Source organism: Pelmatolapia mariae, linkage group LG15 (assembly GCF_036321145.2).
Source record: "Pelmatolapia mariae isolate MD_Pm_ZW linkage group LG15, Pm_UMD_F_2, whole genome shotgun sequence".
NCBI lineage: Eukaryota > Metazoa > Chordata > Actinopteri > Cichliformes > Cichlidae > Pelmatolapia > Pelmatolapia mariae.
In genome coordinates this window covers 17,558,019-17,584,053 of record NC_086240.1, presented here as the reverse complement: position 1 = coordinate 17,584,053, position 26,035 = coordinate 17,558,019, and the positions used below count along the sequence as shown (strand labels likewise).

At 39.0% G+C, this 26,035-nt stretch overlaps 1 protein-coding gene across 17 annotated transcripts in view; it reads left to right on the top strand.

Annotated features, from left to right (window-relative positions):
* ptprk (protein tyrosine phosphatase receptor type K) overlaps positions 1-26,035 on the top strand; it is a 105,895-nt gene that overhangs the window by 54,015 nt on the left and 25,845 nt on the right. For all 17 annotated transcript variants that reach the window (XM_063496426.1, XM_063496439.1, XM_063496438.1 and 14 more), the window contains 14 exons: positions 1,104-1,185; positions 2,650-2,765; positions 3,708-3,882; positions 10,113-10,225; positions 10,867-11,047; positions 20,198-20,380; positions 21,170-21,289; positions 21,568-21,677; positions 21,788-21,989; positions 22,101-22,206; positions 22,347-22,419; positions 22,641-22,763; positions 23,105-23,179; positions 23,367-23,403. In XM_063496426.1, coding sequence (XP_063352496.1) covers positions 1,104-1,185; positions 2,650-2,765; positions 3,708-3,882; positions 10,113-10,225; positions 10,867-11,047; positions 20,198-20,380; positions 21,170-21,289; positions 21,568-21,677; positions 21,788-21,989; positions 22,101-22,206; positions 22,347-22,419; positions 22,641-22,763; positions 23,105-23,179; positions 23,367-23,403 — 1,696 coding nt within the window. The remainder of the gene's footprint in view (positions 1-1,103; positions 1,186-2,649; positions 2,766-3,707; positions 3,883-10,112; positions 10,226-10,866; positions 11,048-20,197; positions 20,381-21,169; positions 21,290-21,567; positions 21,678-21,787; positions 21,990-22,100; positions 22,207-22,346; positions 22,420-22,640; positions 22,764-23,104; positions 23,180-23,366; positions 23,404-26,035) is intronic.

The following is a 26,035-nucleotide window of genomic DNA, read 5'->3' as shown; positions in this document are numbered from 1 at the left end:
TGGCTGATCGGAGAGCTGTTCATGCAGTAGAAAGGCAGCTAATGGCAGCCTCCCATGCCTCTAATGTGTGACTCTGTGTGTTTGAAGTATTTATCAATCTTTGACCTGCTGGTAGCACAAAAACAAAATTAGGAATTATCCTGTGGGGAACATGGATGTCAGTACAATGGGTTTACTGAATTTAACTCCCAAGGCCAACACTATTATCATAGCTAAAAGAAAATTGAATTTCATGTATTTATTTTGGAGTTTTTTTCATCCTTTGCTGAAGTTCTCATCATGTGTTACATGTACAGATGTCTGACAACATAAGGAAAACAGACAAATGAGGTAAAATAAGACAAAAGAGGAAAGGAAAGGAAAAATAGGCAAGGGGAAAGAACAAACAGATAGGTCATAGCCCTTTGCTCTCTAACTTACCACACTGGATTTCAGTATATACTATAATTTCTTTAGCAGCCATTTTTGTGTACCCAAAGAGATTACTATGATCCATAAGGAAGTATCTCATTTATCCTCCCTGCCGTGTTGGGCAGAATGTATAAATCCAGCGGCATTCAGTGTGGCGGTTTTGAATTTATCCAGTTTAAAGCACATCACCAGCTGCTGTCGGTGACTTTCAGCCTGCTTTAAGATTGAATCGTTCATATTCACAACAAATTGAAATGGCAATAGTCTCACTTTGCAGCTTCCACTTAGGATGCATCAAAACAGTTTGTGATCTGGTAACAGTACTAAAGAGTTGATTTCGTAACCATAAGGGGCTTGTGATTTGCAAACAGAGCATTTGTAGATTACTTTTCTCTCAGGCTTTGACTTTGTTTTTCCTGTTGTTGTATTTTCTGTTTTTGATACACGGTTTATGTGCACAAATTGTTACATTTGCAAATTCAACTTCTTCAAGGTATCAAGCTCAAGCATTTTGTGTGCTACTTGTAAATGCTGTTGTCAGTAATTTGTGCATGCTAATTGTATGGGAATTTATTAATTAGCACATTAAAAAGATTTTATTTCAGGATATCTTCATCTCAGTGTTGATATTAACTGTTTAAACTGCAATTGGGAGAGCAATAGGTAAATCTCCTCTATCTCTCTTCTCTCAGGTCATATTTGAAGCTGAGGTTTCGGACAGCAAAGCCGGCTTCATCGCCATAGACGACATTCAGGTGCTCAGCTACCCATGCGGTGAGTCATTAGCATGCCAGCAATTAGTCCTAGTTCGCTGGATAGACGCTGATAGCTTTGGCCACTAATTAGACTGTACCTGGGATGGTTTCTGTTGCACTTGAATGGGTAGATAAGTGGGAAGGTGACACAAGAGAGGAGGGATGCGGCAAGAGGAGAAAGGCAAGTCGTAGAGAAAAATGAGAGAAATAAAAAAAGGAGAGAGGAGGAAACACAGAGAGAAAGAGGGGAATAGGAGAGAGTGAAGCGGGAAATGAGACAGTATTAGGGCAATCATGGAGAGAGAAGATTCTGACCACTCAGCAGTTCTCTCTCTTTCTCTTTAACCCACAAGCACACACAGATGCGTGCACACACACACACAGAGTGAACAGTAGCTTTCTTGTCTCTGTACTGACAGGAAAGAGATGAGGGCTGCGATCCATTTTAAATTCTCAGTACGTCTCAAGTCTTCCTCTCTTCTTTGCTTGAGTGTTTCCTTACCACTAGAGGCTAGAAAAAAAGTGTTGTGACGACAAACTGTTAACAGAAGGGTGGTCCGTTAATCTAAAGCCATAGGCATGTTCCTGGAGAGGCAACTATTACAGCTGTTTTTGTTATCTATCTAGCAGAAGCACTGAAATCTTCCAGGACAATTCTGTTTCTTAATGGATTCTATTGATTATAAGTCATAAAAATAAAGTGTCGTGAACAGTCCCCCTTGTAGAGTTTGTGGGGTCGTGGTGTCCCTGTGGTCCCTGTCTCTGTCACAAGTTGTCGATATGAGTCTGAAACACATTTCTACACTTGGACGTGAAATCTTGTAAAATATGGGAGGGAAAAAAGGATCCCTGGTGTTTTAAAGGCAGAGCAGCGGGGCCCTTAATAGGAAGGAGCAAGTATTTAAAAAGGAATTAGTACTTAGTCTTCACAGTGGAAGCATTCATTCTCACAGCTGCATGCTCTGGACACACGGGTTTGTGTGTGTGTGCACACGTTCACATGCGTGCATGTGTGAGCTTGTGTGTGTGTGATCGTGTGTGCGTGTGTCCGTGTGTGTGTGTTTTCATTCACCATAGGAGCTGCTATCTATGATTGCAATCACATCCCCAGAATAAAGATGTCATGGCTGAACTGCATCTTCAGCGTCTAAAAAGGCTTACTTCATTATCTTAGCATGGTATTTAAGAACTGGAAGCTATGTCAGTCACATGTAGTGAATGTGGCATTATTGTTACCTGGCAATGGCAAGTCAGTACTGTGCTGTGGTCCAGTAAAACATAATAATGATAAAAATGAACATATTCCTCAGGGTGGCCCATCGTCCTGAAATGTGTTGTGTGTTTGTGATAAGGTGACCGTTTTGTCACCTCATTTCCATTTTAAAGAGAGGAATCAAATCAAAACATTTTAAAGCACAAATACATATATCCTCGCTGTGAACCTAATCTGATTCGCCTCTTTGTTTGACCTCATTTCCTGCAGATAAATCGCCTCATTTCCTGCGCCTTGGGGATGTGGAGGTGAACGCTGGACAAAATGCCACTTTTCAGTGTATCGCCACGGGACGAGACACCTCGAACAATAAACTCTGGCTACAGGTACAACCAAGAAAACATTTGCAAAACGTGTGCGGTGTGCTTTTATTGCACAAACAAGTTCTACAAGGCGTTTGTAGCAAGACCAGATCTAAACGATTAATTATGATTATGGGGTTATTTAACTAGCAGTATTTAAATTGCAATAATATTCGCAGCCTTTCAAGCCCAGATCCAAAAACAGCATGTTTTGTCACATCTAACAGTGGTATTCATTTTAGTGTACCCAAATACAACATTATTGAATGGATTTCATTTATTTACTTATTTATTTTTACAGAATATGACAGTTAAAAACATATTTAAGAAAGTCAACTTTAAAGCCAGAAAGGCTTGATAAGTTAAGAGAAAATTCATACCACTGGACTCAACTAAGAGCCTGTTTTCTGTAATTGGGACAGACTTTCCCTTCATTATATGACTCTCTGTCTTCATAAAGTTGCATTTTAACATCCATTAAAGTACAAATGAAAATGAGCAAGGTCTTGCTAAATCTGTCACTGCATTCTTGTGCTGATTAATGCGAGCAGTTCCTTGTAAAATAATATAAATATGCAGTATATAGCTTTATTTACTGAAATTAACAACACAAAGAGTGTACTGAATGTGACACCCTTAGGACTTGTATGTCCAATTATAAAGTGTCAACTGCGCAAACACACAAGTACACACTCACGCAGTCACAGTCACACTGACTGACTTCAGGCCATACATCTAGCAGCTAACATGATTAAGAGTTTAATAGCTGCTGATTTCATTATGGTTCTATTGTAGTCATGACCTTCAAACCTGCTGTCAGCGAAGCAGAGGGGGATGAGAGTGTGTACACACATGAGTGTGTGCGCATGTGTCTGTGGTCAGTGCTGGCTGACCTTGAGCAAGGCATTTAACCCTTCATACCCGCTGCAACACCTGATCTGTCTGTCTGTGTGTGTTTGTCTGTAGAGGAGAAATGGAGAAGATATTCCAGTGGCTCTGACCAAAAACATCAACCACAGACGGTTTGCTGCCTCCTTCCACCTCAAAGAAGTCACTAATCAAGATCAAGATCTGTATCGCTGTGTCACCCAGTCAGAGCGCGGCTCTGGGGTGTCCAACTTTGCTGCGCTTATCGTCAGAGGTGAGGATTTTGAAAAACATTTTCAAGGTTATTTAATAGATTTTCTGTCGACTTCTTTGCTGCTTTTTTAAAAATCTGATAGTAGTATATTTATATATAAGCTTTTTTGAAGAATTTTTGGACGTACAATGAAAGTTCCCAATGTATTCATTTTTAATACAGTGTGTCAACAAAGTCAGACAGAAGTAAACAAAAGCAGGATTCACAGGAGCTTGAGCCATTTATCAAATTTGTTAGCTTAAATCACAGCTGCCAATAGCATATTTTATCATTAGCTAAGTAATTAAGTTTAATTCAGTGATGTTAATTTGGACAGTCAACAGTGACTCCAGTGCAGCATGAAGTAAATAACGAGTGATTTTGGACTAAAGCTTCATTTAAGGGCAAAATATTTACTTCATGATGTTGCCCCTTATGAAAATTAATTGTCCAGCCCTGATATAGAGGATGTCTTATCATATGAAAGTTTAATGCTGAGTTACATCCTACGTGCTTCCATGTACCCTGGCTAGCTGTTTTCTTGACCTCTCTGTGTGTTTGTGTAGTTTTTTTGTTATGAACAACTTTGTGTTTCACTGTGACTGACTCATAAAATGAAAGTCACAATATAGGCTAATGAGGGAGGGTATGTAGATCTATGTGTGCTACTCTTGTGTTTGAATGTGGGTGCAAACACTCCGTCTGTGTGTGTAGATGCTTATATGAGGATGAGATAGCTCAATTGTTGTCTATGCCAGCATGGGCGCGCTGTGTCTGAGTGTACGCGAATGGAATCTGTGTATTTGTGTGTGTGTGTGTGTGTGCGCTGCAGCTGTCATGTGCATCTGACATGTGGTTAATAAGGTGTCACCAATGTGTGTTTGAGATGGGATGCTTTATTCATTCACATCCAATAGCTTACATATTCAATTCATCTCCCAGAGAGACACACAGGGGGGGTGGGGGGCAGATTGGGGTGGGTAAAGGCGAAAGAGATTCAGAAAGAATGATATGGGAGTGACAGAAGGGGGGTGGAGTGGGTAGGGTGGGGAGGTGGAAGGAAGAGCAAAGAGAAGAGAGGAGTTGGTGGAGAAAAGTTAAATGTAAATAGCTCATTATCCAAAGAATATCCATATCAGAATCAAGAATATGTGTGAATATGTAAACAGCAGAGCAGAGTTATGTTTATTATTCTGCATAGGAGATGTCAGAGCAGAAAGAAATAAGAAATCAAAGCAGGAACGAGCGCCATGAATATGAATATTAGATGGTGTACCTCAGATAAAGGTGCTCTTACACTCTCTGGCATAGAGGTTCAACTCTCTGTGTCACTTGACCCTAACCCTGCTATTGTGGGGCTAAAAATCACTGGGAATAAACAGATTTTTATTTATTTATTGATGAGGATTATCAGGCAGTAATGGAAGGAGATCTTCAGGACATTGCTGATTTAGTAGGAAAACGTAAGTGGCTAATGTTTATTTATCGTGAACATCTTTTTTTGATTGCGAGAAGGGAAAGAGGAATGAGATGAGAAACTCTCACAGCAGGAGATATGTGTCCGAACATGAAAGGAACCAATCTACATGTATGAAAATAGATTCAGGTTCAAGACGGTGCACTGAGAACGCTGTGTCTTTCATAACCAGCCAGTGTTTTTGGGTTTTTTAACAATCAGTAGGAACGATACTTTTGGACGTTTGAGGAATTTTGGTGATTATGAATATTGATCTTGAATCTGGTCGTTAGAAAGATATCACAATAAAATAATAAGGACTGCATGTATGAATGTGGGAGGAGAAGAGCCTCATGTTTATTTATTGGTAATATCAGATGTGAGAAGAGAGCCAGAGAGAAATCAAAGAAACAGAGAATATGTTTATTTCACTTTTTGAAAAGTCTGCTTGTTGGATAATTGAGGCTCCTGCAGGACACTGACAACCATGAATATGGACAGTGTTGCTGCATTGCTAATATTTTCGCTCTGAATATTTTGATATTTAATATTTATTTATTGTGAAATTTAAGCTAGCAGGCGAACTGCTGGGAATGGGCTATTACTTGAGGAATCATCTATATAGATTATAGGAAAACGGGAAAAGGGAGAACTCATATGGATGTGCCAAAATATGATATACATAAAAAATAACCCAGGTTTCATCTTCAAAGCCTTAAAGTGGCTCACTGTAGGATGTGAAATTGCCCCACTACGGTTACTCACAGGAATAGTCTATTGATATTTATAACATGTAGATGACAAAGATGTGCCATTATCATGTGGGGAGGCTGTCAGGATGAAAGAAAAGAATCACATTTCTTTAAACAGAGGTGTGTCTTGGGAGCTTGAGAGGTTTGACAGGGGATTCCAAGATATTTCTTATATGTACATTTCCACCTCTCTTCCCTCTTGTTGAAATATAAAAGCATATGACGGCTAAGTTACCAGCTAACTACCAAGCCTATTTAGTAAACACAGGCTACATGGGTGTTGCTCAGACACAGAAAACTGCTAACTGCTAAATATCATGCAATATAAACAACAGAGCTTCCATTAAAGAACCTAGAGCACAGACTCCTGGGGTAGGCTCTTTGTACACTTGAGCACACAGCTTGGACATCTACTCCAGTGACAAACTATCAAAGCCGACCTGCCCCTTAAAACAGACACCGCCCTCATAATACCTTTAACCATTTATACAGTTTTAATTTGTGGGGTTTAGCTCAAGAGTTGCAATTTGGCCAAAATCCAGATGAATAAATTCTGTCACATTATACAGTGATTTATTTATTATTTGTTTGTAAAACTTTAATAAGCGATCAATAGATACTTGGTTTTTAGAAAGAAGTACACGTCACTCACACAAGCTGTAGCTTCTCTCAGGATTACTTGCTGGTTTTCTCTCAATATAACAGTCAACTCAGCATCTCTGGGTCGCTTGCTTTTCCAAACAAATAAACAAGATCTGATCAAATATCCAGAGGCCAGTTTAAAATTCAGCGCTACATATACATATATACTAAGGTTCAATAGCCCAAAGCCCAAAATTTTAAGACCTGATGGATGGATTCTGGCAAGCAGAAGCTCTGCCTTTACAAGTTTTACTGTAGATAAACAGCATGAGAGGTATGAGGGAGTCTGACTGTGTGTTTGGGTGTGTATATGTATGTGCGTGTCACTTTTGGTTTGCTCTAATAAAGCCTTGCCCTCTGGTTCCTTTGGTGACAGAGTGCATCATCACCACACACATACATCACCATGCCAGCTTGCATTACACACAACCCATGGCCTAAAAATCTCCTGCAATATTACTGTCACACACACAAACACAAACATGTATCAGACTTATGTGCACACACAAGTTGCTTGAATTCCTGCAGTTGGTTTAAGCTATAGTGGTCCACCTCTAAAATGTCCCTTTTTCTCTTGTCGCCAGTAGGTGACTGACAGGTGGAGCTTCAGGCATTATATAAAACTATAGAAAACCAAAACTACTACCACTGGACTGTTGTTAATGCAGCTGAAATACACACACACTCGCACGCTCATGCACACTTCTGTAGTTCTGGAGGTCACATGTCCTCCAGTGAGCTCCCTAGTGATGTCAGCAAAGGTTTGTGAAAGCTAAACTTTATTGACAAGGTTGCTGACGATGGAAAACAAAGGACATTCCTGGTGGGCTCCGGTCACCAATGAAAACTCTCTCTTTTTCCACTCCTTTCTTATATTAGTCTGACTGTCTCTTTCACCACATTACAAACCACAAAAGCACAGAACTTACCAAAACATCTTTCATAATAGCTTCTGATTGTTTGCTCTTTTCCATATCGGAAGAAAATGAATGACAATATTAAGAAATTAATCACAGAGACAGTGTAGGTCAGAATCAGCATATACACTTGAAGCTTTCCCAGTGTTCATTTGTTTCCTTATTTTCATTTACATTCGACCCAAAAACCTGAGAATGACGAGAGGGTTCACACATGTGATTAATAATAAAAAAGATAGTGACAGCAAGTCCACCGCAAAATATTGGAATAACAGCATTGATGATTTGTTATTTTTTTTTAGGTCAGTTGCACAAATGACAAGTGATGGAACAAAACAAGGAGAAAATGTAAAGTTTGAGCTTGTTCCAGCTTTTGCTTTTTCTCCTCTGGAGTCTCATAATGACCCAGTTACATTTCTTACTGTTTCATTTTTATGTGTATTATTTATCTGTTAGATATTCAGTAGATTTTAAGCAACATTCAAACACGTATTCAAGCTAACACACAAGCTAAAAAATAAATAAACCTACTGTTTTGTGCCCTTTAAAAATGCATCATTGTGAATCTGCTTTATTTCTTCATCTGCTTATTTATCATCGGGTTGTTTACTTTGCTTATTTGATGGCATTGCGGGATGACATGCCGTTGACGTTGGTGGTTTTCTGAAGTAACTTCAACATTCATTATCTGGATTCAGCTTCATTGGCCTGCCTGTGCCTGTGTGTCTGCGTTTGCACGTGTGCACGTGCTGTCAAACTTCAGTGTTTCATCTGTTGCTAAAGCGCTGCTTCCCCGTGCGCACCTCTCTGACAGCCACATTCAGTACACACAAAAATGACAACGCAGGCACACAAAGAAAAAAAAAAACAGGTGACAGTAATGTGAAATATAACTGTTAATGGAGCAACATACACAGTAACACACAGGCACACACATTTAATTTAGATAATACAGTGCTTGCTTTGATATGGTGTGATTGAAGCTGCTGGTGTGTCTGAGAAAGATAAAAATCTTTATGATTTACTGCATGCGAGACAGATCACCGTGCATGTGTGTGAGGAGAGTGATTAATTCATGCGTTGATCTGTGTGTGTGTGTGTGTGTGTGTGTGTGTAGATGTGTCAAGTAGATCAAACTTTGATGCACTGTGTTTAAAGGTTGTATGTGTTTTCAGCCTGTCAGTCACAGATGTGTGACAGTTATCTGTGATCTGGCTGGCCCTGAACCATCGTGCATCCATCACATTATGTAAAAACACATAATTTATTCACCAAGCGCTTTGTGGCCGTGTTACAGGGACATACGTCTAGTAAAACTACATACTGTGCATAATATTTAAAACTTAATTGCTGTTATTTAGTCAATTGTACTTTTTTTCTTATTTTACATTATGAAATGATACTGTAAGGTAATTAATCGTTACACCTAACAAAGGAGTAGTTGATGAGCTGAATGTTTGGGCAAATAAGCAAACTTAATAATGGTAACCAAATCCCCTTTTAGATGTCTCTTTAAATTTTTTGGATGCTTATATAATGCATAGATTTCAGTCTGAATAAGGACTTGAATTCCAAAAGCCATCTGACAAGTAGAACAGAGTTTGGCCTCTAGGCTCTAATCGCCTTAGTCCTGCAGAAAACATTTGCACAGAGATATTGGGGAGTGATGGGTAAATAGCAGTTCCCTAAGTCAGGGCCTGTTGGTGGATGATGCTCGGGTGATGGTGATGCATAGCAAGCGACCTTGTCAAAACAGAGGGAGAGATAGGAATGTTAGCAACTTATGTGTATTTTTTACTGGGAGGGTTTTTTTGGTAGATCGAATGGAAAGTGAGGGATGTCGCTTTAGTTTTCAGTATTGCATCTTGCCAGTACAAGCTTTGAGACTTAGATTATAGAACAAAAAAGCAGAGGGGGAAACTGGCAATTGCTCATGCTGTTGCTTTAACATAGTAGATTCACAGTCTTGTGGTAGCGTAGATGTTCTGTCATATTTGAATTAGCATTTTTTACACAAATTCTTTCTGATGGACAAAAAATTCATTTGATTTTAACAGATGAAGTAAGAAAAACACATATTTCACATCAGAAAAGGGCTTAGTCTGTATTTTTAATTCAGGAATGTAAAAGGCTTGTCATGTGTAGAGTGTAAACTTTATTATTATGATTTTAATCTTAGTAAAAGGACATAGGATCTAAGCTGCCCTATTAACCATCTTAAACCATTTAATTAGCCATGATGCTCACCTAGCTCAACAGTCACGGTTGTGTTGTGAGTGGGTGTTGTGGCTACAAGACCTAGACCCTAGACAGTTGTCATAGCTGGCAGGTATTCTGTTTAAAATGCTTGAGTTCACAAAAATCATGTGACCACTAATGAGGTATTTTATCAGATTGACTTTATTATGTTTGCTGCCACCCTAAAGTGACCTTGTTTTTGTGAAACCAACTTACATGTTCTTGTTCTTTGTTTTCTCTCCCCAGAGCCTCCACACCCAATTGCACCACCTCAGCTGCTCGGTGTCGGCCCCACTTATCTACTAATTCAGCTCAATGCTAACTCCATATTTGGAGATGGACCTATAATACTAAAGGAGGTGCGTTAGTCTTGAAGTACTGGATGTTTTTAACATTTTAACATTGTAAATTGGGGCATTGTAGTCATGCAAACTTAACAAATTATGTAATTACTTAACAAACCTTTAACAAAGACCATAATAATTACCATTTATCCTCTTACAGGAAAACAAGGTGGCTTCTAAGTCACATGAATAATTCCGATTTAGCTTATATGAAGAAAGCTGACCTCTAAGCCAACTTTCTTCTGATTGTCTGCCTCTTGCAAATAAAACATTTAAACTATAGGTTTGTTTCTGTGCTCACACCAGTCATGTGACTGAGAGAACATTGTTGTGGATATCCACCTTCACTTACATCATAGAAAATTGTCTAAAAATGGAGACAAGCTTCTGGTTCACAGGGATTATTTTTCTTGATTTCTTCTTTGCCATGCTTAGTATGAACATCCAGCAATTTACCAGCATATGAAAGAAAATAAGGAAAAACATGATTATAAGCATGATTATAAGTTGTCATTTGCATATTTTCACAAGGTTATAAGTCATAAACAGAAGCATGGTATCTGGTCATGGAGGAAACCTTTGTATTCCAGAGATTATCATATGACACTGACATTAATATTGATGTTCTGATTAATACTTTCTATTCTTTCTAATAGGTTGAGTACCGTATGACATCTGGCAGCTGGACAGAGACTCATGCTGTGAACTCTCCTAACTACAAGTTATGGCATCTTGACCCAGACACAGAGTATGAGATCAGGGTCTTACTAACCAGACCAGGAGAGGGAGGCACCGGGAAACCTGGTCCGCCGCTCATTACTCGGACCAAATGTGCAGGTAGGACAGCTACAGTATGTTAACATAGGAGAGTTAGGATTCAATGTATTGATTTTGTGATTAGAGACTCTGCCTTGTCAGTAGAGTCCTTCCTTATGTATGTTCTCCTAAAAGAAGATAAGCCTGGTTTAGCAAGAAGTCACAGATGACATTACTTAATTGGCCCCTCTTGATCACACAGGCTTTTTTCTGCTTGTCTTATTATTTATCGATCTGTCCATCTACTGTTCTTTTTGTCTTGGTATATATATTTTAGTTGGTAGGGTGATATTTGTACAATGAGCAGGCAGGAAGAGGAGAGGTGTAGCGAGGGGTGGAATTGGAGAAGAAAGGAGGGGAGAGCCTGAGTCAGTTCTTGGTTGCTCAGTGATCTGCGCAAAAGAGTGATTATAATACTGGAGGCCCTCTGCACTTTCTATCACTTTTTATGCTGTTTTTTCTATACTTCTGTCACCTCATTCCTGCTTTCTCTCTGCTACTCTTCCTCTTTCATACCTCCCTTTGTGCCTTCTCTATAGCTTTCTTTCTGCTTCGTTCTTTTTCACTGCCTTTCCCCCTTTTTCTCCCTGCTTCTCTCTCCCCATCTTTCGCTCTCTGTGGATCAATAGACGGAGGGCAGAAACACTGTCTGACATTTGTAGAAATAAACGACTGAAATATAAACACAGCTAGCCTGAGGGAGAGAGACGGAGCAAGAGCGAGAGAGAGGGTTGATATGAGAGAGAAAGAGACAGAAATAAAAGCAATGAGCTTGAATGAGAAACAGAATAAGGGAGCGATGGAGAGATGATGAAAAACAATAAGGCTGGAAAAGAAAGAGAAGAGAGAATGAGAGTGGGGCGAGAGAGTGCAAGAGGCGAGAGAATGATGAAACTGGAGAATAAAAATGAAAGAGAGATGAAAACTCATAACCACAGGGTCTGACTGATGTATGCCAACCTGTGTGTGTGTGTGTGTGTGTGTGTGTGTGTGTGTGTGTGTGTGTGTGTGTGTGTGTTTAACAATGAATGAATCTGCACGTATGTGGTGTCTGTTTATTGACAGAGAGGAAGTCATAGACTTGTTCAGGCGACTCATGTATTGAACAGTTTCCTGTTTGACAGGAAGAGGAAATTAATCTTCTTCTCCTCATTCATGCTGGAACACATTGCTGGTAAAGACGTAAACTCATTGTAATCTACATAATATGATGATAACAGGCCAAATCTAGAAAATGCGATTATGAATTTAGAGACTAAAGAAAAAAAATTAATCCTGTATATCTGTTTTTTTTTCTGTGTTCCTGACTAGAAAATTGTAGTGTATTATGATGTTTGGTATTAAGGCATTAATATTTTATGATTTTTAGAAGGACTTACTGGCATGTAGTTATTCATCAAATGCATTTCAGACACTAGCAGTGCAGCAAATGTCCTTATGAACAAATATTCCTCAGATCAATTAGATTAGTTGGATGAAACGAGAGATCTAATACTGTAGATCTGTACCTTTTCATTGAACAGGGAACTAAAAGATGAGCCACTTTTGTTTGCTGATAGGTAGATTACCTTTGGACAGATGCATACAGGCTGTTCTCACGTGTTTTCAGCCTTTAAGCTTAGCTAGCATGCTTCTGACTGGTATTTAATCTTTACTGTGCATGTTACATTTTCTGTACACCGAATAATCCCAACAGAAAGCCTTGTAAACAACTATGTTTTTAACAGATTTGTAAAGAAGTCCACAGAATCAGCTAAATGAAGTTGAGTGAGAGACTGATCCAAAGCCTAGTTGCCACAGACTGAAAGGCTCTGTCCCCCCAGTTCTCAGTTTCGTATGTGGAACAACTAGCAAATTTTCTGCTACCAAAGACTGTGAGCAGCAGTGTGTTTAATAAGACACTGAGATAAAAAAAAAAATCTGCAGCTTGTCCATTTATGTTCCATATGTAAGTACAAGAATTTTAAAATGAATTCTAAAATCTACTGGGAACCAATGTGGAAATTATAAAATAAGTAATTTGATCTCACCTAGTAGAATGAGTTAGTAGTCTGGCAATGGCTTTTTGTATAGCTTGGAGGTGTGTAAGAGATTATTTATCCAGTATATAGAGCATTACAGCAATCTAGGCGTGCTGAGACAAATGCATGAACAATTTTCTTAAGTTCAGCTAAGAAACTAAAGCTGGCAATTTAGAAATGTTCCTTTAATGAAAGAAACAGGGACATGAAAAATACTTTTTATGAGAGCCAAAGCATAGAGTGGAATCTGATATTAAGAAAGACATTAGGCGAGTACTTTCAGTGTCAAGGCCGGCGAAGAGGTCAAATTCCTGTGTTACAATTATAAAGAAAAGTAATGTGGTTCTGCACAAAAACAAAATATTACTTTTGTCACTGTATAAATTGAGGTTTCACAAAAGTCATCTCGCTAATATACAGTCAAATAAATTCATTCCATAGTCTTTTATGACTAGTTTATGCTTTCTGTTACAAGTTGCAGGTCTTACTTAATGCAAAATGGTGTTATTTTGTAAATTAAAGTCTACTTTTGAGTAAAAAAGACAAGAGTAGGATATGATTTAGAGTGTGGCAAGTCAAACAGTACCAGCACACACTGTCCTTACGTAGATCACTCAAAAAAACAAAATAAAATGGTGACATTCAAAATATCTATGTTATAATTTTCTGACTCGCTTTCTGATCCAACCTGTCCTGGCAGATGGCTGCCCCAACTGAGCCTGGTTCTGCCAGGTTTTCTTTCCCACTGCAGTCTAGCTTCAATCACACCATATCATCTGATTTTTTGGGTTCTCTCTATTATTGTAGGGGGTCTTCCTTACCATATGAAGTGCCATGAGGTGACTGCTGTTGTGATTTGGCACTATATAAATAAAATCGAATTGAATTGAAAATGAATGGTCGTCCACAAAGCAGTATGTGAGGTCACAGTCGCACCTTTTATATACAGTGTATGATTTGGCACCGTTCCTTATATTTTGAATAATATGCTGATGTTTTTAGTTAAATCTCCCTACCTTCTCCCTTTGTGTTTCCAGCGTAACTGAGATTATCCAGACACACATGCAAATGTGCACACACCCTTGGAGTTGGATTGTGTGTGTTTGTGTTTGTTGTTAGAGTGAGGCACACACACAGGCACGGGGTAGGAATGTTATTTAAATGGTAATGACTCCTTTGCTTTTTCTGTTTGGTTAGGTTTGTCTGATCCCACCACCTGTAGTTTACTGAATATTTAGTTTAATACAATATAATGAAGACATGCACACACCACACACACACACACACAGAAATATGTGTGCACAAGCATCAGGCATCAGCCCAAGCGTGCCACCACACGAAACACTGTTTAATTAAAAAACCAATATAGTTAATAAAAAACTGAGCAGACATCACACACACTGCTGAGCAATTGATATGATAACAGGAAGGATTTCATCTCCTCCTTTCCTCTCTTCTTTTGTCCTCACGTCTCTTTTCATCTCTTCCGTTTACATTTTTTCTCCTCTGTCCTCGCTTCTTTCTCACGCTCTCTCTGTCTCTCTTCTCCAACTCTTCTCGATTTTTCTTCTGTGGTGATGTATTGCTCTTGTCTGAAGGGTGAAATATAATCAACTTGAAGTGAAGGGTTAGTGAGTGTGTGTCGTGCGCGTGCGTGCGTGCGCGCGCGCGTGTGTGTGTGTGTGTGTGTGTGTGTGTGTGTGTGTGTGTGTGTGTGACAGAAGAAGGTGATGAAGTAGCTTTTAATCCAAATCCTGAATTTTCTGCTGAAAACCTCTTGGTCATGGGAGGTTAAACACACACACACACACACACACACACACACACACACACACACACACACACACAGACAAATCGTAGTTGCTGAGGCTTGAGCACACGCACAGTTCAAGAGAGTCACAGTATTTCTCATATGTTGCACAAGCTCAGCATCACTTGGATTTATGGAAGAATAGAATCACAAAACACATTTCCAGACACACAAACACAGATGCTGCAGGGAATCACACACAATATGTCATATGTACTTCTTTTTATATGTGAATATGCACACACACAGACACACACACCAGCAGTACAACACTTTTAAGTGTCAGTCTCTTGAAAGAGCAGCCAACAGATTTAGCGACAGAGCGTGTTTTGCTGTGCATGTCAGTTTTACAGTGATGTTCTGTCTGTGTGGGTCCACATTCGTGTGGCAAATGGGATTTTTTTTTAATCTAGCGGAGGGTCTCTTATTTGCAGGGGTCAGTTTTTCATGGATAGATTTCAGCTGTATTGCGTACAAAGTGCTTTGCAACCGCCATGAGATTCTGTAGTTCCTAAACCAAAAATGTCACATGCTCAGAAGACATTTTTGAAATTTAATTTGGATTTTAAAATTAAATTAATAATAAAAAAAACCAACATGTTCTGTGCGCTGTGGCAAAACAGTGAAAATATGAGCTAAAACACTGCATGAAAGGCGATTTTATTCCATTTTTGACATTTTGTTGCAATAATGTGACACTTTAAAATACACTGCTTTTTAAAGTGTACTGTCATCATCTTTATTTTGTATGAGTTAATATGATTGCACTCTTGATAAGCAGGTCTGGTGAATTAAATTAAACTTTTAGCGTGTGCTCATGCTCATGCAGTGCATCTGCAATTAACCAGAATCACTGCTCCTTTATATGATCACCTAAACTGTGCAAGTTTAAAGGCACTCCCCCTGGAGTGTTGGCCAGATTGTAGTGCAACCAAAGAAGGTCAATGTCAAGGTCACATTTGTGACCCATATGGATTGTGAGACAGAGGAGCTACTACATCACTGATGTTCTGGTTGCTGTTTCTGTGAAACCATTTCTGTGAAAAGTATAAAACCAACTAATTACTTATTAATGAATCCTACAAGTTGGATGGCCTCATTTCCACGAGCGTGTGCTTTGTAGTTTGATCTGAGTCAATTCCACACCACACTAATGTTCGAACTGTTTAAAAGCCAAAAGGTGAAAGTACTAAGAGGTGTTATTGGTATTAGTAATGTTGACTTTTATGGGTAATAAGAAGAATAGAGAACAGAGCCAACTTTACCCTTTAAAAGACATTTGTGGACTCCTCCCTCTTTGCTTCGCGTTTATGTTTGAATTGCTTTTGATTTAACTCATGCATGTCTTTTTAATCATCAGACACGAGCTGGATTTCCATTTATTTTTCTCAGCTTCATAATTTGAAACAACTCGCACGGCACTGTATGGATAGTGTTTTTTGGACTTAATTGCTGCTTTCATAATTAGCCTCTCAAAATCCATGTAGCTTCCAAGTGCAAATTGAAAACATGTTGGAGGGCAAATTTGAACCTTTTAAGTACTTAAATGTGGCCTAGGAAGAGAAGCACACATGCAGAGAGAAATTAGAGTTAGAGACAGAATAAATGGATGGAGTTTCATTTGTCTTACTTATGACAGTGGAAGGATTACCAGGAACTAATTGGCCAGATTAACTTGGATTTAGCTGCATCTCCTGTCAACCTTTTCTTTTCCAGCCCCTCCTCTCCTCTCCCCTTTCCTTTCCTGTCCTCTTTTCTTCTGCTTTTTCTTCAGCTTCATCTCCCCTCACAATGGTTTTATGGCTGTGTTTGTTGGCTCTTCCTAATACCTCATGTTGAGGGACATGGTTTGGTTGCCTTTAGCATAGTTCTGTTTCATTTAGTTTCATTTCCTTTGCTTTTGTTTTCCATGTTTTAATTCCAACCTCTGGATTCTGCTGATATGAAGCTTTCTGTCGTTGGTGTTATTGTTAGTGTTTATTGGTATTGTTGTTGTTTTCAAAGCTGCATCTGTAGAGAACAAAGCCTTTTAGTTCCAACATGAATCCAGCCGTTTGTCTCTCTACCAAAAGGGGGGGGTGAAGGGACAAGGCAGCCTCTGTGGTTTGCCATTGGACCTGGTCCCGCTTGACTCTGGCTGTATTCCAGACGAGTTATCGTCGTTCCCCGTTCCACCTCTGTTTCTCTCTTTCTGTCTCTTGTCTCTGTTTCCCTTTTCTCTCTCTGCTACCTTTATCTGTTCCTCGCTTTCTTCAAACCCAGTTTCATTTTTGTCCATATATTGCTCTGTTCTGCCACTATTCTTTCTTTCTTTTTTCATTCTTTCTCTCTTTCTTTCCCTACCTGCTTCCACTATAAATAGAGATAAGCAGCAATACAATATAAGTCAATAGGGTAATGGGTTTTCAAAAAAGTCATGGTGCGTGTGGGTGTTAAAGACACATAAATTTGTTTACACATTCACATTGTGGGGAACCACCTCCCATTTGGGGACACAAAGTCCCACTATAATAAATCTTGAAATTATAGGGCCTAATGTTAGGGTTGGGCAACTGGTTATGATGGTAGGTTAGGGCAAGTCTCCAGGAAATGAATGTAATGCCCCCTGAAGTGATGGAAATATGACACTGTGTGCATGTGTGTTTGTGTGGCAGGCAGCCAGTCATATATTTTGCTTTAATTCCACGTGGAAGACTGTCTTACTGTGAAGCAGTGTTAGCATCAAGAGACCCTGAAATCAATGTAATTTATTACACTGCCCTAACTGTGAGCATGTGTGTGTGTGTGCACCTGTGTGTCATAATAGCTTGTTTTATAGTGAGGATCACAACTATTGATTTGAACAGGGAGAGAGACACAGAGAAGAGAATGAGACAAGTGAGGAAGACAGCGAAACAAAGCGAGAGACAGGCAGAGAAACCAGTGGTCTCTGTCTTACTCTATTTAAATGTCAACCATCCAATAACAGGTTGAAGCAAAAATGAAATGCTCTGACCCCTCAGCTATTAACACACACGCTGTTCAGCAATAATATTTTCTCAGCAGACAATTACCTGCACAGCCTTTCTTCCCCTGTGTCTTCTTCTATTCCTCATTTTCTGTCCATCTGTTTGTCACATTATTAGTGACATATTTATGTTTAGAGGATTACGCAAACATTAGCATGGCTGCATTTTGTGTTGTTGAGTGTACGTAAGAGATGTGTGTTTGTCCTTGACAATGAATTGTTATTATGAGAAGTTTTACTGAGATGAACACACACACACACACACACATGTCTGGTTTGCTATCCTCGTGGGGACATCCCATTGACATAATGCTTTCCCTAGCCCCTTACCCTAACCCTAACCATTAAAAATGAATGCCTAGCCCTAACCCTTACCCTAAACCTAACCATAACCTAATTGTAACCCTGACAGTAAAACCGCATTTTGAGTGTGAAAACTGCTTTCAACCCCGAGGGGACCTGGATTTTGGTCCCCACGGTGCAGAAAGTCCCCACCAGGATAGTAAAAGTCAGATTTTGGTCCCCACCAGGATAGTACGAACCCGTACACACACACACACACACACACACACACACACACACACACACACACACACACACACACCTATAAATGCTCTGCCCAGATTTAATCTTGATTCAGTCACAATCTAAAGTGTGGGTGTGTGAGTGTGTGTATGTGTAGGTGCCTGTGAGCTTCCGTGCATGTGTGTGTGTGAGTGACAGGCAGATAATGGGTTGTCAGAAGAAGCGACAAGTTTGTGTCCTTGTGTAGTCTCCTCTGAAAGAGGAAGACCCAGGGAAAAACACAGAGCAAGACAAGGAGGGGTTGGGGAGAGACGTGCGTCTCTATTTAAGGTGAGCTGTTTTTATTAAAAAATCCTGGAAGGACATAAGGAATCAGGTGGGTTACAGCTAGACCGGATAAAAGAGGAATAAAACGTCAACAGGTGATAGGCTTATCAACGTGAATTCAATTTTTGACGAACAACAAAGAACACAAAGTTTGTCTTTGTTTCCCAGTAATGTATTTCACTCTGGCGATGTCAAAGACCAATGCATCCAATCAATATCAGAGTTAATCAAGGCATTTCTTAAGTATTAGAAGTACTGAGCCTGATTAGAAAGATAATTTTGATTATAACATCGAGAACTTTTTAAACTGATTAAAATATCCAGAACAGAAAGTCCCTGAATTTACCAAATTAATCAAAAATAGCAAGCATTTGGATGAGATACTTGAAGAGTGTTGCAACATGGAAGTGTACTATATTTCACCGCCTTTCTCAAGTGGTTGACCCATTAGGATTAAAAGTCTATTTATATAATAAATTATTAGTAATAAATAAATTATTAGTGACATATTATTAGTGATTTAGATCTATGCCAGTGTGCTTGATGATACACCAAGCTGCTAGCTATATTGTGCTTCAGTTCAAAAATATTTATCATGCTTTACTCTGGAAGATGGTAGAGTGGCAGAGGCATTTCAATAGACTGTTACATCCTCTGGAATCTGCCTTGACTGATGGATATCTTCTCTAGTTAGAAAAGTAGTTCTTGTATCAAGAGAAATAACTCTTTGACAGCAATTGGTGGCGCTTAAAGATATTACCTTTCTTCTGTTTTCCAAAAGAAAGCAATATCTTGTGGATTGATAGCCACATAGCTTGAATGCTATTTCTTGTATCTGAGGTAGGCTTTTGAGGTGAATGCAGCAGAAAGCAGGTAGAAATATATGTATTTAAATGTACTCCCTGGCATATAGTGGACTCACAGGCAGGACTCTTGCATGCAGAATGTAGAGGAGGAATAGCACAGCCTTGTGATTATAGTCTCTTCTGTGGATGTGTGTGTGTGTGTGTGTGTGTGTGTGTGTGTGTCTAGGCACTGTGGGATTATTGATCCAGCTAAATGAGCCAGTTAAGGTAATTAAAGCCCTGGGCAGCGAGGAGGGAAAGTTGATTATATTGACAATAACAGTCTGAATACACATAAAAGACAGAAAAAAAAGACGTGTCCTCGTGGAAGCTATTGCTTTTGAGAAATAGTTGAATGACAAGGGTGGTGAAGAAATAGGTTTTTGTAAAGTCCAGTGAGGAAAAATGTTGACACAGAGCTCTTGGTCATTTTGGCAACATAGTTACTTCATGGAAATTCAGTAGTTCAAAAGCTTCCTCAAATGTTAATTACTTAAAGCATAATAGTTTGGTTTTTTTTGTCCTACCTGTGGACGCAATTAGAGTGTTGCAGTATTGGAAAAAATATAGATCTATATCAACATGTTTAAGGATACACAAATCAGATATAACCTTCTTTCTTCTCTTATTTTGTAGAACCCATGCGAACTCCTAAAAGGCTGAAGATTGCTGAGACCAGGTCGCGTTTGATCGCAGTGGACTGGGAATCCCTGGGTTACAACATCACCCGCTGTCACACCTTTAATGTTACCATCTGTTACCATTACATGACTGCCAACGATCGTAGCAAAGCTGACTGTTTGGACATGGACCCTAAAGGTACTACTTACTTTTCTTCCTACCTTAAAGGTGCTACTGTACTGTGCTACTGACATTGATGCAGGGTTTGAAGTCGTGGTGTTTTCTAGTGTTACATTGCTTTTTATTCATTGTGACATGGGTAAAGAAGTACAAAAAGACTTGATAAAGTAACAGCCCTGAAAGTGCTGAAATTTAGTATAATAAAAAGGTGTCTGCCTTCAGCGAGATTTCAAATTTGAGTGGATCATTTATTCACAGTGAGCTTGACACTAGTATTGACAGCCACTTCATTTTGAAGCCAGCCATAATATCAGAAGCACTGATGTTGAAGAATATTGGAATGGACATAAGTTGTAGGTACAGTAGTTGGAATCATTCCCTGAAAAACGAATAATTAATTATCGGTTGAAGTCATGTCTCTCATACACTCAGTTTGACCTGCTCAGCTATTGATCCATTAGTCAATAAATGTAGTAGCTGACTGACAGAAATGTGATAGCCAATATTTACATAATCAATTACATATTTAGGTTCAAGACAGATGACAACAGCTCTCGTGTTCCTTCGTTTGAAATATGAGGCTTATGAGCAAACAAGTGGTAAACTGCCTTTAGCTCTCACACTATTTGTCACACCTAACAATACATTTAAAAACACTTTAAGTTCTGATTTTGCATTACATAGACCATTATAAAATCAGCAGCAGATTAATGAGTGAGAAAAATTGGTTTTGATCCTAAATACATAGCAAATGTTATGAAATTTCACTCTGCAGTGTGTTTATGTTTACCCCATTTTTGTTCTCAGCACCACGCCACCTGGTGGGGAACCTGCCGCCCTACACCAACGTCAGCCTGAAAATGATTCTCACTAATCCGGAGGGACGGAAAGAGAGTGATGAGACCATCATACAAACCGATGAAGATGGTACCATACACATATCACACCTTTTTTTATTCTTTTCCCCATTTCAAACGTTTTTATCCTTTTTTATGTATTTTTTTTATATAGCAAACTTTTCAATAAGGGATGGAGTTTTGTACAAAGTGTGTTTTGAGTATCTGTAACTCGTTTCTGCATGTGTTGGGAATGTCACTGCTGCCTGTTCTTAATCTGTGTATTTCTATTTAGCAGTTGGTTTCTCATTTGCAGAACATTATACTATTGATTTTATTAAAACTGCATGGATTTATGTGTGTTAACAGTTCCTGGTCCAGTTCCCAGTCAGTCACTTAAAGCTACTCCATCTGAAGAAACAATAAGTCTTTCCTGGAAGGAACCAACTGAACCCAATGGAGTCATTATACAGTATGAGGTACTATCATTAGCAGCTGTTGTAGTAGCCAAACTTAACACAGCAATCCTTTGGAAAAATGTAAAAAAAATAAAATAAAAAATGGTTTCTCTGTCTCTACTCCAACTCAGATCAGCTACAGTGGCGTGCATTCGTTTGACCCTTCGGTGCCTCTGCAACGACCAGGGCTCACAGTGTCACTGCCTTCAAACGCCTCCCATCACATGTTTTCTCAGCTCCACCCAGGTGTCACATACCAGCTGTCTATACGAGCATCAACCTCTAAAGGGTTTGGTCCTGCAACCACGCTCAATGTGACAACTAATATTTCAGGTGGAAAAAATACATTTTAATATGTGCTGTTGACTCAGAAATTTTTTAATATCACATTTAGACAGCAAGAGGTTAGAGCTACACTTATGCAGCCTCATATTCTCTTTTCAGCTCCGACAATAGACGAGTACGATGGTCAAGAGGCCTTCCTGAATGAAACTGCGACAACTATCACTGTCCTGCTCAAACCTGCCCAGGCTAAGGGAGCACCCATAAGGTACAGCACTTCTGTTATCTGCTAAACTGGATAGATCACATGACAAAAGCAGTCAAAGGCTTTTCACTAATCATGTGTGTGTTAGTGAAATAATAACAACCGAAATTACATCTGTACTCATATTGTCTCTATGTCTACAGTGCGTACCAGATTGTGGTGGAAGAAGTGAATCCTCAGCGGACACGCCGTCAGGCTTCGTCTGACTGTTATCAGGTGATTATTAATCCGTTTTACGTATGTTTGAAAACCCATGCCCCTTTTACAGCTTTTCTTATAAGCGTAAATGGTTATTCATTGTTAAAAGTTGAATAAAAAATAACAATAAATTTCCATTAATGGGCTTTGTTGACTCTTGGATTGCTGCTATTAAAAGACCTCTTTTTATTTACATTTAATTGAAGTTACATTTATAGACGTATCTTCATCTTCTCCAGGTCCCGGTTTCTTACCACAGTGCATCTAGCGGTGGATCCCCTTATTATTATGCCGCCCAGTTGTCCCCCAGCAACCTGCCTGAACCACTTCCCTTTACTGTGGGAGACAACAAGACGTATCAGGCAAGTCTTTTATCTGAACAAAACTGTATGTATGTAATGCCTTGAAAAGATGTGTTTATCAAATAGAAATCTAGTTTGAATTCTGAAATATAAAGTAAATGGCAGCACAACACATTCACTGGAACCAGAAGGCAGTTGTTGTTATGCAGGAGGTTTTATTTTTAAAAACGATACGTCTTAAAGTTCATAGAAATTGTATGCAATACTTTTTAAAGGCTACATAATTTGAATGTTTACATATCAATATCCTTCTCAGCCAAGTGCAAAAGTAAAATTGCTTGTTAAAAATCTGTAAATGTATCGTAGATATGTGTGAACTGATCCTTCTTTCTTTTCCTCAGGGTTTCTGGAATCCACCCCTGGCTCCAAGGAAGAACTACAACATTTATCTTCAAGCTGTCAGCAGTACAGAGAGGGTAGGCTGTGTATTTAATTTTTTTGAATAAGGTTCAAAAAGGCACACTAATAGACTTACATTATGTTACAGCTTCTGTACACTCATTATGTACAGTATTTAATATTAAACGCTTAGAGCAATAGCATGGTTCGTGTTGTAGTGTGTTGAGTGGGACTAAGGTTTCTTCCTTCTGTCTTTCTCCACAGGAAACAAAGACACAGTGTCTGAGGCTGGCAGCTAAACGTAAGAACCCATTTGACCTTAACAGTATCTTAATTTAACTATTAGGAACAGCTTCAATGCTAAAAATATTTCCAAAATATTTTGTCAAAAAAAGAAAAAAATTTCTGCAACTCCTGGGCAGCCAGTGAGAAGAAAGCTGGCCTAAAAAGAGGGTGGTCTTTAAGGAATAGGAGCTTCAGCTCTACTTAGCAGATGTCATCGCATCAGAATAGTTCATACTGCAGTGTAAGAACAGACAAGCTAAGGGGATATGCCAGGTCCCAGCATTAGAGAAATGTGGAATATTTGGATTTTGAACAATGTAATGTTGGTGTAGTAGAGTCCAAGAGTAAAGTGTTGGAGTGCAATAGGTCCCCTTTAAGGGTTTGGCATAAATCTAAGGGGAATGCAGCTCTTGCAGCTCTGCTATTTTGTTCTATCCTCCTCCCACCAGACAAGCACGGGCCCATTCACATACTTCTTACACTTCTGTTTTAAAGTGAGTCATTGCTGACTTTGGAATTCACATGGAATTAAAATCCCACTTTCCCAGCTGAAAATCCTCACATGAGTCCAATGAAGCTCTTATTCCCATTACATAGTTTTTTTGTTTTTTAAACTACTCTGATCTGATCTAAAGGGACCAGCTGTGAATGGCCAAAGTCTCTTGTTACATCCAGCCTTTATAAAGAGTGAAATCGGAGTGGAGGGGAGGTGCACGAATTTATTTCCCACAATATGCTAAAAGGTTTATAAGCATTTCTTTGGTCCAATGACACCAAAAACATTTTGCTTACTCCAGCTTTAATCAGTTTATTATTGTGTTTTTCCTCTGGTCTGCCCTTTATTCCCATGGAGGATTGTCAAATGGAAATTGTTTCTGGTTTAAGAGCATTACAGAAAACAGTATTGCGCTTGTGGATGGCATTGAAAGAAATGTGTGTTGGTGCGCACTGAGTCTAAATGTCAGGTTTTTACCAGGTTTTTGCCATGTTAATAGATTATCAGATGGTTTTAAACGGTGTGGAGTTAATCCCCGGGCACTACACACATAAGCGCATATGCACAAAAATGCACACACACTGTTTTGAGGAAAGATTTTTAGAAATGCGGCTCATGGCTCAGAGTTTATCTGTGTGGAGTAGGAACAAGGATAAACACATTATATTTTGAATGAAACTGACATCCTCACACTGTTGTGTAACCAGCAGAGTTGAGCTTCAAATGACTGCCCAGGCATTTCAGTGTTTATTCGACTTGTAATGCAGAACTACAAGGTAAAAGGAGGTGGAAAAATTAAATGAATACAAAATGTTCCCACTTTTGCTAAAACTATAACTGCCCTGTAATTATTTCACTTTTTTTTCTTTTTTTCTCTGCGCCCAGTTTTTTCTTGTTTTTATGACAACACAAATGTAGTGATACAGCAATTTTAAGAGGAAATAATTATTAGTTCACTGATCTTCTTTTTATTGCTTTATTAAAGATTAAAGCAGAACATAATTCCTTAAAGCATGGCAGAAACTTAGTAGTAGTATTATTGTGTAGTTAAGGCGATGCTCTCAAGCAATTACAAGCTTCATTAATCTCCATAGATTATTCTAGTGTTTTTGTTATTTTGGTGTACTTTTTAATATCAGTATGAAAACTTGTGATAAGTAGAAGGTTTACATCAGGTATCGCAGAACACTCTAATAAGATCGGAAATAGAATCAGTTCATGAATTAAGCCCTTGTTCTTGCACAATGTGCATTATTGTAGCAAGAAAGCAAGGTGGAGTGTAATGCTTTTCTGAACTTCTCTTCTTTGACCTTCAAGTGCAGACAGCTCATAAAGCTACACAATAAAAGTGACATCATTTTGAGGACAATCAGCCTTAATGATCATAGAATGAATCATCATTGCTGGTTAAGTTAAGTTGATTAAGTATTTATATGTGGACCCATTGAGAGAGGGCATTCCAAACTAGCTCAGACTTTAAATTCTGTGGTGTGTGGTACTTTTCCAAGTGTCAGGTTTATTAAATTTGGGTTTCTTTGGAGTAAAATAAAACATGTCTCTTCATCAAGAAAGCCCTACAGATAATACAAGTTCACTTTTGTTCTCCTTACGTCAAAGAGTACAGGGTGAGAAAGTTGTCTCATAGGTGGGACGTTTGCACTCTAAAATAGGCAAAAATGTGTGAAATCACTAACTCTGCAGGGTCATATACTTCAAGAATTGCTGGTGGTTGTAGTTTCTTGAACAGGTGGTCACTCTGCCCAAAAGCTGCTAAAACAAAATGACACTGTCTTTCTAGCCTGGGGAGGTCTGAGTGAAGCCGAACGACTTTAGAGGGGATTTCAGATTTTTATAATAAGAGAGACCAACACACTAATGGATCGAGAGGTCAGACCACTGTGTCTTCTTTACTCTCTCCGTCTCTCTGCATGTGTGTTTATGTGCATTCAACCATGCATCCGGGAGGGAGGATTAAGTGATGGTGGTCATAGTAGGTCATCTGGGGTATTGTGTATTGTCATTCCTGCCGCAGGGTGTTTTGTGCGCCTGTGTGCAGGCAAGTTGTGAGTGTTAGTGTACTGACCTGAATCATTTTTACACACATTAAGAGCTTCCGCAGACATTATGAGGTCAGGCTGAGAACCCTTAAAGG